Source organism: Hemitrygon akajei, chromosome 2, assembly GCF_048418815.1.
Source record: "Hemitrygon akajei chromosome 2, sHemAka1.3, whole genome shotgun sequence".
Lineage (NCBI taxonomy): Eukaryota > Metazoa > Chordata > Chondrichthyes > Myliobatiformes > Dasyatidae > Hemitrygon > Hemitrygon akajei.
In genome coordinates, this window is record NC_133125.1 from 143,839,477 (window position 1) to 143,856,082 (window position 16,606).

A 16,606-nucleotide genomic window follows, 5' to 3' on the forward strand; every position below is an offset into this window, starting at 1 on the left:
GCGATAAACGGTAGCGCTCAACCAAAGAAAAATATCGCCCCGGCTCTACCTAAACTGAACTGATCTAAGACAAAATGTGAATACGTAACTCATTCGCCTCAAACACACCCCAACCCCCGTGACAAATTACCCATAATAAACGTGCAATACACAGATACAGAAATAGATACATGCTCCTACATTTGGTGTTATCTTATCAGAGAATCTGTCCTGGGCCCAGCATGTAAGCGTCATCTGAAAGAAGGCACCTCTCTACCTTCTTAGAAGTTGGCGTGGATTCGGGCACGTCAGCTTTGACAAACTGCTATAGGTATCCTAACTGGTCTCGTCATGGCCTGCTATTCCTCTCAATAAATACTGCCTGCCCTGTAGAGTTCTGCCAGTGTTTTATTTCACTTATTTTTATGTTAATTTATATAGAAGTATAACGCGGACAGGCCCTTCTTGTCCAATGCGCGGCATCGCCCGGCAGTTTAACACTCGCTGAATCACAGGGCAATTTACAATGATCAATTAGCCGTTACGTCTTTGGACGGTGGGAGGAAACCAACCCGGTTCAGGGGAAGAACATCTGAACTATTTACAGATGGTGTTGGAAATGAACTCTGAACTCTGGAAAGCCCTGAGCTGTATTAGCATCACGCTAACCGCTACGCAGAAGTTCTAGGATTGGAGAGTGTGCTAGAGTAGACCGGTTCTCTTTCCTCACGATTAGAGGGACTAAGAGGAGCTCCGCTGATTCATAGGGGTGGACAAGTTGGATCCACGGTGGGGGTGCTCCCTCATTGAGCAGTCTTGGATCACAGATCACTGTCCCACAACTTGGGGTAGGCAGTTTACAAACTGACGTTAAGAGAGATTGCTTCATGCAGCAAGTTCTGAATCTTTGGAGATGCCTATCCAAGAGGGCTGCGGGCTCGGTCATTCAGTAGATTCTTGGGCATTACAGGAATCAAGGTTATGGGAAGGTGGCAGGGCGGGCTCAGGTTCAGGAACAGTTATTACCCTTCAACACACACGAAATGCTGGTGGAACATCGACAGTGCTACTTCCTATAGATGCTGCCTGGCCTGCTGTGTTCCACCAGCATTGTGTGTGTGTTGTTTGGATTTCCAGCATCTGCAGATTTCCTCGTGATTACCCTTCAACCATCAGGCTCCCTAACCTAGACGCAATAACTTCACACACCTCAACCCTGAACTGATTCCACAAACTATGGACAAACTTTCAAGGACTCTGCAACTCATGTTCTCAGTTTTGTTTTTATTTATTTGTATCTTATTTGCACAGTTTGTGTTTTACATATTGATTGTTCGTCAGTCTTCGTGTATGGTTTTCTATTGTATTTCTTTGTTCTGCTGCAAGTGCCTGAAAGTCACTGAATCTCAAGGTGACATATGCAGTAGGTACTTTAGTAATAAATTTACTTTGAATTTTGAAGGACCTGGAGGAAGAGAGAATCAGAGAAGGATCGGAGCTGCGGAGGGTGGAAAAGGTAGAGATGACGGTGGAGTAAGAGAGCAGGAGACAAGTGCACAGAGGGAAGAGGAGGTCCAAAGGGCACAGACTCTGGGAACCCAGACTCGGCTCCTAAGGGTGAATGCCAGACCTGCTCTCTGGTCACTTGGATCTGGACACCACCAGGTCTGGGGCACCTGACCACTATCTCCCACCGGCAGCATCAGCAGTGTTCCAGATACGCTTCCTGGTGGGTGTGATCAGGTCACGTGCTATTCTCATAGCTCAGCAGATTATGTACTATATACTGCGTACAATTCTGGTCACCCCATTATAGAAAAGATGACACTAAGCTGGAAAAAGTGCTTAGAAGAATTTTGCCAGGATACAATGGCCCGAATTATAGGGAGAAGTTAGGCAGGCTATGATTTTATACCTTGGAGCGCAGGAATGTCTTTCTACATAAGGGACGTAGACAGTGTGAATGGAAAGGGACTCAGAAACTAGCAGGCATAGGTTTAAGGTGAGAGGGGAAAGATTAAACAAAAGGGACGTGAGGGACAATTTCTTCATGTAGAGGGTGCCACAGCTCTGGATCAAGTAACTGAGGCAGGTACAACAACGACATTTAAGAGACACTTGACAAGTAAATGGGTAGGAAAGATTTAGCGGTACACATGCCCAATGCAGCCAAATGGGACTAGCTTAGTTGGGCACCTTGTATGGCCTGGTTGGGTTCCTGAAGGGCCCGTTTCGGTGCTGTATGACTCTGTAAACGGCTAGCGTGCCGTTGAGTCGCAGAGTCTGGTGAGAGCAGACGGGAATGCGGGGGTAAAAACTGGGATGAGGGTAAATCGGGACGTGGTCATCAGCAGAGACGCCCCGGGCTGAGCTGCCTGTTTCGGTACGGTGGAACGATCACATATCTATCTGACCATCTGGCTCTCAGGGACATCCCACCCATTTAGTTTGCCTGCTGTTTCCTTCTCGCGTGTTCATAACATGATGTCGAATCAAAAATAGGGTTTATTACCACTGACATGAGATTTGTTGTTTTGCGGTAGTAGTGAAGTGCATAGATGCAAAATTACTATAAATTATTAAATAAATAGTGCAAAAATAGAATAATGAGGTGGTGTTCATGGAGTCATCGTCCGTTCGGAAATCTGATGGTGGAGGGGAAGAAGCTGTTCCCGAACCGTTGAACGCGGGTCTTCAGTCTTCTGTACCTCTTCCTTGATAGTGGGAACGAAAGGAAGGCATGTCCCGGATGGTGAGGGTCCTTAGAGATAGATTATTCCTTACCACCGCTCACCTTCGCTAGCGTTAGTTTCCAATGTCCTTGAACCTAATACATTCCTGACGGTTGTTATCGCCGGGGGTGTTAATGGGGACAAGCCTCCACTACCTGTTAAATGCTCCCAATGGCCTGCGACTCAAATAGCCTCTGACAACCCAGTCTAGGTCCTGGCCTTTCACGTGTGACTTAGCAACTACTGACAGGAGGACGGGCAAAGGCGGCTTACTGGCGCCTTAAAAGCAGTCGCTTCGGGCAGATGGGGCTCGTTAGCCGTGACTGGCAGCTCATCTAGGAGATGGAAAACTCTGACCTCAGTCGCCGCTGCCTTGTGGCTATACCCTCTCATGGGGAAGGCTTCGGGAGTAAACCTAGAAGGTAAAATCCGGAGCTGGAGTCCCTAAGGCAGCCCTACGTTGAGTTCAACGCTGACTGGCAACTCCTGCGACACAGCTGGTGCCAAACTGCATCGGTCTCTGCCGTTCCTTTAGGTGTGTGGAGAGGGGGGAGTTTGCTCTCCATATTGTACTGCCCTGGCTTGTGTAGCTATACAGCTAGGATGCAATATCCGTGGTCGACCCTGATCAACCGAGGCCTCAAGAACTCAATGATCAGCATGCCCGAGAGATGTGCGGGAAACCCAGGGTGAGGTGGGTGGGGGCGTTCAAACTCCACACAGACAGCACCCGCAACCGGTTGGAATCATGAGGCAGTGATGGGTAAAATGAAATTGGTGGGAAGAGAAGATATGAGAGCCGTATGACTGCGGGAGGTTCCAGGGATACGGGACAAGCATAGACAGGGCCTGAAATCAATGTCAATATTCCGAAGTTATAAACTGTCCCATTCAGAGATGTCGACGTTCCTTAAACGACTCGATCTAAAGGTAGAAGAGCCCCGGTCTACTGAACGTTGCAGGAACTGATTCCGTACAGACGGGGGAGTTTTCCACCTGACACAAGGCTGTAAATATACATCCTAGGAAGGAGTCTGTATAACTCGGGTGTGTGCGATTGTCTGATGCTACCGGTGTGAGCAGAGTGCTGCTGGTTTTCTGCCGGGGAATCCTGTCTCGACCTCAGACAGCTACCCGGCTTTCACTCAGTCAGAAACACACGGCAGCGCCTCCGTTGCAGAACCTTCTGGCCTTTCCCTTACTCCTCACTCTCTTCCTTCTGCTTCCTCGTCAATCTTTCTTCCTCTGCTTTTCCCTTTCCTTCCCCCTTTCATTCACCCTTTACCCCTACTTCCTCGCCCTAATCATCCTTACACACTCTTTCCCTTTCTCCACATTTCTACCCTCCTCTTTATTTTCTAGACATCTACCTAATCCCTTCCTTCACATATTCTCTCCCACATCTTTCTCACTCCATCCTTTTTTCACTTTCCATCTTCTCATTGGCCACACTCTGCCTTCGCATTTCCTTTTCATTCCTGTTTCCCTCTGCTTATTTATGTTTGCACTGGCTCCTCCATCTCTCCCCCTTCTGTCTACATTCCATCCCTCCCCACTCCCCTCCTCTCCCTGTTCGGCCCATCCCCAGCCTCTGTCTCTGTTGCCCTCCCTCTCCCCGCTGCCCTGCCCCCTTTCCCCATTCACCGCTCTCCTCTCTCAAGCAGTCCGCTAAACACAGTGACATGTGCAGCTCCTGCAGAGCTTGTCCAATCATTTCCAAGAGGGGGGCCGACCTGCATGCATTAGCCAATCATATAGCAAGTCTATTGCAGCGTTTAGCCATTGAGAAAGCGCTGAGCAATAACCCACCGATCGTTGGAGCTGGTGTCCAGCGGTGACCAATGGGAGATCGCGAGTCCAACGCTCAGCCAATGGGCGCCTGGAGTGTTTCTGCGGGGCGGGTCCAGCTGTTGAGCGGCGGGCGGGCGGGCAGCGGGATGTTATGAGGCGGATGGTCGCAGGGAGCTCGCTCGCTGCGGCTCGGGGGCAGCATGGCGGTGGAGGACGAGGGACTGCGGGTGCTGCAGAGCGTCAAAGTCAAGATCGGTGAGTGGGCCAGAGGGTAACTGTGAGGTGGGGCCGAGTCTGGAGACGGGGGTAGGGGGAGAAGTCTGATCCCCCCCTCACCCATCAGTCACCCTACCCATGAATCTGAACCCCACCCTCACTCATCAGTCACCCTACCCATAAGCCTGACCCCCACCCATCATTCACCCTACCCATAAGCCTGACCCCCACCCATCATTCACCCTACCCATAAGCCTAACCCCCCCACCCACACCCATCAGTCACCCTACCCATAAGCCTGACCCCCACCCATCATTCACCCTACCCATAAGCCTAACCCCCCCACCCACACCCATCAGTCACCCTACCCATAAGCCTGACCCCCACCCATCATTCACCCTACCCATAAGCCTGACCCCACCCATCATTCACCCTACCCATAAGCCTAACCCCCCCACCCACACCCATCAGTCACCCTACCCATAAGCCTGACCCCCACCCATCATTCACCCTACCCATAAGCCTGACCCCCACCCATCATTCACCCTACCCATAAGCCTAACCCCCCACCCACACCCATCAGTCACCCTACCCATAAGCCTGACCCCCACCCATCATTCACCCTACCCATAAGCCTGACCCCCACCCATCATTCACCCTACCCATAAGCCTAACCCCCCACCCACACCCATCAGTCACCCTACCCATAAGCTTGACTCCACCCACACCCATCAGTGACCTTACCCATGAATCTGAACCCCACCATTACCCATCATTCACCCTACCCATGAATCTGAACCCCACCCTCACCCATCATTCGCCCTGCCCATAACCCTCACTCTCATCCATCATTTAGCCCCACCCCCATCCATTAACCACCTCCACCTTGATCCCCACTCCACCCTCACCTATTATCCTGACCCCACCTCACTCCGCCCCCACTCACCTGACACCCTCCCCACCCATGATGCCAACTCATCATCCTATCTATTACCCCAATCCACAATTCACCTCCATTCCCACCCATAACATTCTACCTCACCCATCAGTCCCCACCCATCATTCCACCCCCATTCATCACCAGTATCATTCTCACCCAAAATCCATCACTCCCATCCATCAACCCTTCCCAGCATTCATCACTGCCTCTCACCTCCTTCCTACCCTACCCATTGACCTCACCCTTCGCTTACCCCATCACCTTCACCCCCACTTTCACCCTACCCCCACCCTATTGCCCATCCCTGTCACTCATCTCTCATCACCCACACCCCATCAGTCTGCACATCACTTCCATTTTTCACACCTGACCCCTACACTCCTCCCCTGATGCCCCACCCTCATCGCAGCCATCACTGCTCATCTTCACCTACACTTCCATCCATCACTGCACGCCCAACTCCCTCCAACCACATCTGCACCTATCACACCCCCTCCAGCTGTGGGATGGTTGTAGAGGTTTTGGGGGATGTGAAGCAAGGTGAAGTGAGTGGAGAAGACTTCAGAATCTAATGTGTGAGGTCATTCACTCTGGTAGAAATATAGGGTGTATTTTAAACGCAGATTGAGTTAAAGGTGTAGAGGTTAAGCTGTCTGAGCTGGAATCTCTTGGAGATGACCTCGACTAAACATACAGCTTTTTGTAGGGTCCAGCAGGGTAGATGTAATCTTGATGTTTCTCCTTGCTGGGGTCCCTGGAACCAAGGATCACAACCTTGTGGCAAGGGCTTGGTTGTTCAGGACAGAGAAGAGAAGTCAGTCTCTGTGTGGTAAATCTATGGAACTGTCCAGCCAGATGGACTATGGTGTGAAATATATTCAAATTAGAGATCAATAGATTATTTTTATGTTTAAGGAGATGAAGTGATATGGAGTTAGTGCAAGACAGTGATTCAACTCTGACATTTATCTCATATCCAGTATTACCCAAATCTACATAATCTCCCCACCATTACCCCCACTCTCCAACACACACCCATACCCCCAACACTCACCTCCACCACCAGGTTGCCAGTCCCCACATCCATCTTTCATCCAGCCTCACCTCGACATAACAACTCCCATCTACCCTTAAGTCTTCTCACCCAACCAACCCACTAATACCACTAATACTCAGCCCACCATCAGACAATCATGCAGCCCGATCCACACCATACCCCAAGTACCTCACTCACACCACAGTATTCTCTTCCCAGTTTATTACCTGTCAGTCCCTCCCACCCATCATCCCAAATATAAACTCACTGCCAACCACATACCCTAATGCTACACCATACACCGCTTGAGGCATCAGCTCACCTGAATACCATGAGTCCCACTGTTGCTCTCTTGCCCCAAAGATCTCTTCTCCTCCTCTGCCCTTTTTCCTTTCTACATATGCTTTGCTCATACATTCCTTTGTTAACTTCCATCTTCATACACTCAATTCTGTTTCTTCACAGTATCCATAATTTACTGTCTCTCTCATTTCTTTATCTTTGGCCCCTCACCTCCTCCATTCCTCCCCTCATCTGCACCTAACTGTCTTAAACTCTAGAATTACCTTCCTAAGCCCCTCTACCTCCCCTCCTTTAAGATGCTCCTTAAAACTCATCCCTTTGATTGTACTTAAGATCACTGCACTGTCTTTACCAACGTGGCTTGACTCTGTTAGCATAGCTGTGAGTGTCTCCGGAGGTTTTGTTATAGGGCTATATAAATACAGTTACGTGGTGGGAGAGTCAGAGATCTCTTGCAGCTTTGGTGGGACTGTCTGTATGATGAACAATACAAGCTGCTGTTCAAAAGGAGCTGACTAGTTTTTTTTTTAAAACATAGCCGCAAGGAAGTATTTAGGAAGTGTACATTTTAGAGAGGGTTGGGAATCCATTCTCCAGGCTTGAATTGCTGTGCCTTGCTCAGCTGTGCCTCCAGCGCTGTTACTGTGTCTGTCACTCTGCCATGTGTTTCCGAGATGTGAATGGGTACAGCTGCAGCTAACCTTGGCTTATGCTGAACCTGACCCACGATGCCTGCACATCCAGAGAGGAGGATTGTTTGTAGCATCGCTTCCTGGAGCTTGTGGTGTAGGGGTGGGGAGTCTCAAAGGGCTGCACTGAGAGGGTGGTCTGTAATGCTGCGAGAATTTTTGAGTACTATTGCATCGGTATTTTCTTTTTGCAGTAAAATGGTAATGAAGGCTACTACTGGCAGGGAATATGAAATGAGAATTCCATCATGATTCCTGTGGGGAACTGTGATCTCGCTGTGGTGGTAGCCCACACAGGCCAGTGTCACCACATTTGTTAGAATTGCTAATCATAGTTGGCCGTTGGTGAAATGCACCGGTGTCTCCAGGGGGGTGCACCAGGTTTCTCCTCTGCTTGTCCTCTGCTCCACTCTCTATTTAATGGTTCTGAAGGCAAGCTTTCCAGTAACAACAAGCTTGTGAATCCTTTGTATTCTTTTATTGAGTAAAATATTGGAATGCTTTGTATTTATGCATGAAATATTTGCTGTTTTTAAAAACAAAATGTCATTTCAACTGTTAAAACAACAATGTAATAGTACTTAATTTCCAGGTAATAATATACTCTTTACCTTGTACTCTACACCGGAAAAGCAGTCTTGTTGTTTCCTTATATTTTCATGTTGTTTTGAGTGTGAGGGAGTCCACAAACAAACATGAATACCTGCTGGCTTCACTCTTGAACATGGCATTTAAAACCACAACAAGAATGTGGTGAGCAATGAATAACGACTTTGTTGATTCTGAATTTCTCTCTCCTGACTTGCTGTTGCAAGTGTGCTTTGATGTTAGCTTGTTCAGTTACAAGTGTTGCCCTCTCCCCTGTCTTTCCTCTTGCATTTGGCTCAGGGTGTGAAGCATATTACCTGTTTCCCAGCTTCAGCCCACTCTTCTGCAAACTCTGGACAGCTGGGCAACTCTGCCACATTCTGATGCTATTGACAAAATATAGAGCTCAACCATAACTATTCTATGCTTAATGAAATGTGTGAATGGCCAGATTCTTGGCAGATACCACCCTGTTGTTGTGACCTAACTGCTCTAAAAAGTTAATATTTTTTTAGTCGTTCTGAAGGAAGGTCAGCAGGTTTAGATTGAGGGGCAGATCATATTTGTTTGAGTGAGCCTATCACTTTTATATTTTTATTACTTTTTATTCCACTCCATATATGCTGCCTGACCTGTTGAGTTCCTCCAGCATTTTGTATGTGTTGCTCTGGATTTCCAACACCTGCAGAATCTCTCGTGTGTACTTTAGGCTCTTCCTGGCTTCCACTGTTCCAAAAGCAACAACTTGTAGTTGCATACTTGGATTGAACCTGAGTTGGAGGGCTTTAGTTATGGGGAGAGATTGGATAAACTGTGTTAGCTGTCTCTGGAGCACAAGGGGTGACCTGACAGGTATGCAAAATTATAAGAAGCATAGATAGAATGGATGTCTAGAGTCTGTTTCCTGAACAAAAGTATCAAAAATAAGAGGGGACAAGTTTAAGATGAGAAGAAAGAGATTTAAATGGAATCTGAGGGCTATGTTCTTCATACTGGCTGACATTTAAAAGGTGTTTGGACAAATGTTTAAAAGAGGCAAAGTAGAGAACCATAAGTGCCCCAATACAGGCAAGTGAGAGCACTGTAGACGGGCAAAAAGTACACATGGAATTGTCCTGAGATGCTTCCCAGGATTTTTATTGAGGGCAGTATTTAACAACGAGTTACCTCAGAGTTGGTCAATATAGTCTCTTGAAGACTTAGAGAGACAGAGCAATTCAAGGAAGGAATCCCTGAATTTAGGGGCTTGGCATCTGAAAGCAAAGCTATTATTGATACTGTGAGTAAATTTTCCGTGCTTGGGGCTGGAGAACAACACATTGCAGCAATAGGAATTTTAACATCAAGGGCACTGCTCTACTTGAGGTCAACAGCATGGTGAAGTTCAGATATGGTGGTGGGGGGAATTGAATAGGGAGGTGTGTTGGAAAAGTAGAGTCAAGAGGAACAAAGAATTTGAGCAGTTATTGAGCTAGGGAAGGGTGGGAATGAGAGGCTGAGATGCATCCTCAATCATATGACACCCAAGGCAAACCACTTGGTTCACCCTCCAAGTCTCTGACTTCCATTCTCCTTCCCAGTCAGTCTGCCTGCGTTGCTCAAATGCCTCTGGAGAAATAAAGTCTGATATAGTGAGTTTACTGCTGGTGTTTGAATTATCACTGAGCACTTTTAATTAAAATCACCACCAGTGTCCAAGGGAGCCAGCTCAGGGTGATGTTGCTGATGTGATTAGAATTTCAGGATTTGTTTGATCATTGAAAACGGTCATCCTAGGTTAAATTTTATCTTTTATAAATTTGGGGTTTCCCTACGGACCTTGTAGAACTATTAGACCAACAGTAATAGCTACACAGAAAGTATTGTAGGGTTCAGGCACTTGACCCCCAGGGTGCATGCAAGTGTATGTGGCAAAAGGCTTCTGCCGCCTGTCTGCGTTTCACCTAACCACAGGCCCTTTCTCCCTGTGTTTATTCAACTTCCCCTTAAACATTTCTCGGCCATTCTCCACAATCCACTCCCAGAGTGACTTCCTCATTCTTACTGTTCTTTCGGTATAGACATTTCCTGTGAAATCAATTTTGCATTCCTTGGTGACCATCTAATATGGTGTGTAGTTTTTAAGTTCTTCCATGCAGGTGGAAGTATCTCTTCCACTCTTAACCAGTGTAAACAAATCATATTGGAGCCTGTACTCAGTGGATTTTAGAAGAATCCATTGGGTGGGGGGTTGCTGTGGAGGGATCTCATGAAACCTATTGAATATTGAAAGGCTTAAATTGAGTGAATATGGAGAGGATGTTTCTATTAGTGGGTGGGTCTAGGACCAGAGGACACAGCCTCAGAATACATGTCCATCCCTTTGGCTACAGAAGTTCCTCCTCATCTCTGTTCTAGAGGGTGGCTAATCTGTGAAACTCATCACACAGTCATCTGTGAAGGTCAGGTCACAGGGTATATTCAAAGTGGAGGCTGGTAGGTTTTTGATTAGTAAGGGCATTGATGGTTATGGAGAGAAGGCAGGAGAATAGGGTTGAGAGGGATAATAGATCAGTCATTATCGGATGGTGGAGGAGGTTCGATAGTCTGAATCGGCTAATTCAACTTCTATGTCTCATGATCTTATAATTTTCAAGGCCTTTATTAGATATCCCCCCCCCCCCCCCCACCAACACCACCTTCTCGAGTATGGAATATAACCGTTCAGTCCTTGCTGACTATGTTATTGTAAGGGATTCTGCACCACTGGACATGTTCTCTTATAAACACAGAGCAAGCCTCTGCCTACACTCTCAGGATGTACAGATCAAATGGGAATATATTGATGAGCTGAAGAGTTCTGTGAACAGCTTTCAACCTCATCCTAAAGGAGGCTGTTTCATCATCACTTTGCTGTTGGGAATTCTCGCTGAGAAAATTAGCCATTCTGTTTCCTACATACTTCAAGAATATCTCCAGCAGTAAAATGGTTTGGGAACTTATGAAGTTGTGAAAGATACTTTAACAATTCAAGAATTTGTTTATGCATGGCATGTAAATAACTAAAAGATATATGTTTCATTGTAATCCCAAGCGTAGTAAGACACTCTGTTGTGGAATTGAACTGTCACCTCTCTTTGCACTTTTGATCTGTTGCTTATATCTTTTGTATTGACATGTACTTGAAAGGAAACCCATTGTGGTTAAAGAGATCTTTATGAAACACCCAATACATCCGGTTATAACATCTTATTTTAATTACATCGGAGGGAAAAAAGAGAGAAGGAAAAATTGTATTGTGAGATCTTTTGTATTTACCTGAGAGGGCAAAAATGAATCTGTGTTTAATATCTGATTTCAAGTGTGGCCTCTTCTACTGCCTCCAGTGCATCTTGCAGGTAATTTTCCTCTGCAGTACGTGGCCTCTGTTATTTAGAGGTACATGCAACAGTCAGTTAAGGCCTCATCCATGGAAATTACACAATGACCAATTAGGAATAACACAATGCTGGAGGAACTCAGCAGGTCAGGCAGCATCTATGGGGAGGAATAAACAGTCAACGTCTGGGCTGAGACCATTTAAAAGGGAGGAGGCAGAAGCCAGAATAAGAAGATGGAGAGAGGGGAAGGAGAGGTGATGGGTGAGAAAAGGTAAGGACTGAAGAAGAAGGAATCTGATAGGAGAGGGGAGTGAATCATGGAAAAAAGAGAAGTAGAGGGGCACCAGGGGGTGGTGATAGGCAGGTGAGGGGAAGAGATAAGAGCCAAGCCAAGGTAGTGAATTGAAGAAGAGGGAAGAGGGAGAGGGGGAAAAATCACTGGCAGTTAGAAAAATTGATGTTCATGCCATCAGGTTGGAGGCTCACCAGACGAACATGAGGTGTTGCTCCTCCAATCTGAGAGTGGCCTCATCGTGACAGTAGAGAAGGCCGTGGACTGGCATGTCAGAATGGGAATGTTGAATAGCTAATTAATCTGTTTTAGCGATGCTTGAAGGATATGGCTTGGGACACCAGGGAGAATTTCCTGCTTGTCTTTGAGTAGTACAATGCAATGTCTTATCTTTAACTTAGGAAGCACGGGAGTCTTCAGTTTAATGTTTCACCCAATTTAGGCAGCATCCCTGACTGTGCAGCACTCCCCTCATTACCACACCTGGGAGTGTCGGTCTGAATATCAGTCTTCCAGGACTGTACTATTTTATGTTCTGTGTCCCAAGTGGACATCATCAATTTTAGATGGACATCAATGCACACAAAGGGGGCATTCTGATGAAACATTCAGATAGGGCTTTGTGTGAGGGAAGGGTTAGATTGATCTTAGTGTAGGTTAAAAGGATTGGCACAACATTGTGGGCCAAATAGCCTGTACTGTGCTGTTTGACACTCAATGTCAGAGCTGTGAAGTTTACGTCAAGAATAGGAAAATGTTGGAAGTGTCCAGCAGAACAGGCTCAGAGATAAACAGTATTGCAGATAAATAAGCTGACAGCAGAGCTGACTATCTCTAATACAGAGAATAGCAAATGACATGAAGTTGTAAACTCTGGCATGGAATTCTAAAGGCTTTATTTTTTATAAATGTACTTTTATACAACAGATGGTTACCATTTGACCCATCTGTCCCAGATCTGAGTGATACTATCAATCCCAGTTCCCAAATACTTCCCGTGAACTCTTTTTTCGCATGCTCATCTCCTCCCCAATTTAACCACCACTCAGGAGTAATTTATATCTTACCAGTATGTCTTTGGGATGGGAGAAGAGACTGGAGCAATGCCTCAAAAAGGCAGTGTCCATCATTAAAGACCCCCATCACCCAGGACAAGCCCTCTTCTCACTGTTACCAATAGGAAGGAGATACAGAAGCCTGATGGCACACACTCAGTAATTCAGGAACAGCCGATTCCTGAATGGACATTGAACCCATGAACAGTTTCTTTTTCTATATTATCATGTATTACATTGTACTGCTGCTGCGAAGTTAACAAATTTCATGACATACGCTGGCAGTATTAAACCTGATTCTGGTTCTGGGGCACCCAGATGGTCACACAGAGGATCCAGCCGGGGTCACGGAGTTTGACCGCTGCCCTGACAGGTACTGTTCCTCGGGCTCACATTGGACAAACTTGAGGAACGGGAATCAAAGTGACAGGCTGCAGGAGACTTGGATCACCCCTCTACTCACTGAACAAAGCTTCTCTGTAAAGCGGCCTCCCAGTTTGTATTTGGTTTTTTTTTATGGAGGAGGCCACATCCTGAGCATCAAATCACATATACTTGGAGCACCTTTACCACATGGAATGCAGAAGTAGGCCCTCCCTATCGGGGAGAGGGGGGGGGGGTGGAATGGTTCAGTAGTGTAGCGGTTTGCATAATGCTGTTGCAGCACCAGTAAGCCACATTCAGCTCCTGCTGCAGTCTGTAAGGAGTTTGCATGTTCTCCCCATGACCATGTGGGTGTCCTCTGGATGCTTTGCTTTCCTCCCACATTCCAAAATCGTACAGGGCAGTGGGTTAATCGGTCACTCAGGTGTAACTGGGATGCACAGGTTCGTTGGCCCAGAAGGACTTGTTATTGTGCTGTATCTCTAAATTTAAAAAAATGAAAAGGATCTCCTTAGTTTAGAGGATGTCCTTGCATTGAAGGCAGTTCAGGAAGGTTCTCTGGAGTGGTTCTTGGGGCAAAGAGTTTTGTGAAGTATAGAGCTAGTCTTATTTAGCAGAATGAAATAAAATGTAACAGAAGTGTGCAAAATTCCACAGAGGATTGACAAGGAGAGTGCTGAGGCAATGGTTTCCAAGTTGGGCAAATCTAGATTTGGAAGACATTGTTTAGAAATGAGACAACATCAGAGTTTTTCCTCGGAGAGTCAAGAATCTTTGCCCAGAGATATGTATAGGCTTAGACAGTAAATATTAAACCCAGGGTTGTGGATACAACCGGGCTCTAGGACAAGCTAGAAAACCTACATTCCAGAACTAGATAGGACTCTAGACGGGGTTCTGTTGTGTCCAGTGCTCCTGATGCAGCCTCCTCTACGTTGGTGAAACCCGTCATAAATTGGGGGATCACATCGTTGAGCCTCTCTGCTCTATCTGCCACAAATGGGAATTCCCAGTGGCCAGTTACTTCAATTCTGATTCCCATTCCTGTTCTGACATGTTGGTCCATGGCCTTCTCTTGTGCCAAAATGAGGCCACTCTTAGGGTGAGGGAACAACACCTTGTATTCTGTCTGGATCGCCTCAAACCTGATGGCATGAACATCGATTTTTTTTTTTCCTTCCGGTAAACAAATTCCACCCCCCCTTCTCTAGTCCCCACTCTAATCTTTCACCTCTTCTCACTGACCCATTTCTTCCCCCGGGTCCTCTCCTTCCCTATCTCATATGGTCCACTCTCCTCTCCTATCCTTGACCTTTTCACCCACTTGGCTTCACTTATCATCTTCCAGCTAGCCGCCTCCTCCTCCTCCTGCTCCTCCTCCCACCTTTTTATTCTGGCATCTTCCCCCTTCCTTCTCAATCCTGAAGACGAGTCCTTGGTCTGAAACATCGATTGTCTATTCACTTCCATAGATGATGCCTGACCTGCTGAGTTACTTTGGCATTTTGTGTGTGTTGCTTTGGATCTCCAGCATCTGTAGTCATGTTTGTGACTTACTCCCGGTAACGTGTTCATCAATGTCTGGTTTGGGTTTCACTGGAGCCACTCAGGTCCAGCTCATCAGAGGCTTGGTCCAATCATAGATTCCAGAGGTGAGATGGGAGGAATGGCTCTTTGACCAAATGTGGCAGCTGTGGTAAAACTTAAATCAAGAGATATCAAAGAGCAAGCACTCCAATGATTAGAGTCATACAGTAGAGCGTACAAAGGAGGGTGTTTGTGATTGTTGGAGGTTGATCATCCCAGCCTGGGACATTCACTGAAGAAATTTAACTGAACCAGCTGCATAAATGCTGTGGATATGAGAACTGGTCTGAGCCCACATACACTTTGGTGAGTAACTCGCCTCCTGAGACCCCAAAGCTGTCTACCGTTTACAAAGCATAAACATAAGAGATTTTGCAGATGCTGGAAATCCACACAAAATGCTAGAGTAGCTCAGCAGGTCAGGCAGCGTCTATGAAGAGAAATAAAGAGTCAACATTTCTGGCCGAGAACCTTCATCAGGACTGGAAAGGAAAGGGGGAAGAAAACAGAATAAGAAGGTGGGAAGAGGGGTGGAGGACAAGATGGAAGGTAATAGATGAGGCCAGTTGAGGGGAAAGGGGGAACAAAGTGAGAAGCTGCGTGGAAAAGATAAAGGAATCTGAAAGGAGGAGGAATCTGATAGGAGAGAAAAGTTTACCATGGGAGAAAGGGGAGGAGGAGGGGCACCGGGGGAGGTGATAGGCAACTAATAAGGAGAGAAGGGGTGAGATGGAAGTTGGAATGGGGAATGGAATAGGAGAGAAGGGAGAAAGGGGAAGAGTTACTGAAAGCTGAGGAAATCGATGCTCATGCCGTTAGTTGTAGGTGCTGTTCTCCCAGTCTGAGTGGCCTCATCGTGGCAGTAGAGGATGCCATGGATCGACATGTCAGAAGGGTAATGGGGAGTGATTGGCCACAGGAAATCCTCTCTGTTGTGGATGGGGGGAAGGTAGTCAACAAAGCTGTCTCCCAATCACTGATGTGGAGGAGGCCACGTCAGAAACACTGCCTACAGTAGATGACCCTGACCCTGGCAGATGAAGTGCTGCTTCACTTGGAAGAACTGTCTGGGGCACTGAATGGTGTGAGGGAGGAGGTGAGAGGGCGGGTGTAGCACTTGTAAAAGTATGTCAGATTGCAAGGATGTGCTTAAGAGATCGGTCAATTATCTATCATTAGCTTGAGTGGTCCTGGTAAGAATATAACAGAGAGTATCATTTACAAACTGCCCTGCCAATACTCACCCAGGTGACTCCGACAATACTTCTGTTGCCAAGGACAAGAGCAGGAGGTTCAGGGGACTGCCACTGCCTGTAAGTTCCCTTCCAATTCACAAACCATCCTGATTTGTAAAGGTACCACAGTCCTGGAACTTCCTCCCCAAAAGCTCCTTCACCAGACATGGTTCAAGGTGCCTGCAAATTATACCTTAAGAAGTCAAATACTTGGCAGGAAAGTGGAGCTGAGGCCAAGATCAGATGAACTATGACCTTACTAAGTGTAGGGGCAGATTCAAGGGACTGACTCAGACTCTTTTATATTCTTACCAGGACCATCTCAGGCTAATGATAGACAACTGACAGATCTCTTAATTGATGTGCACATCCTAAGAAGGTTTACAAGAAAATAATTTAAATTGTAAAGAAATTCCTCCG

The 16,606-nt window shown here is 46.7% G+C and overlaps 1 protein-coding gene across 1 annotated transcript in view; it reads left to right on the forward strand.

Moving 5' to 3' along the window:
- Positions 1-4,636: 4,636 nt before the first annotated feature.
- rasa3 (RAS p21 protein activator 3) overlaps positions 4,637-16,606 on the forward strand; it is a 162,082-nt gene continuing 150,112 nt past the window's right edge. Inside the window, exon 1 of the mRNA XM_073028960.1 lies at positions 4,637-4,757. Coding sequence (XP_072885061.1) covers positions 4,703-4,757 — 55 coding nt within the window. The 5' untranslated portion in view covers positions 4,637-4,702. The remainder of the gene's footprint in view (positions 4,758-16,606) is intronic.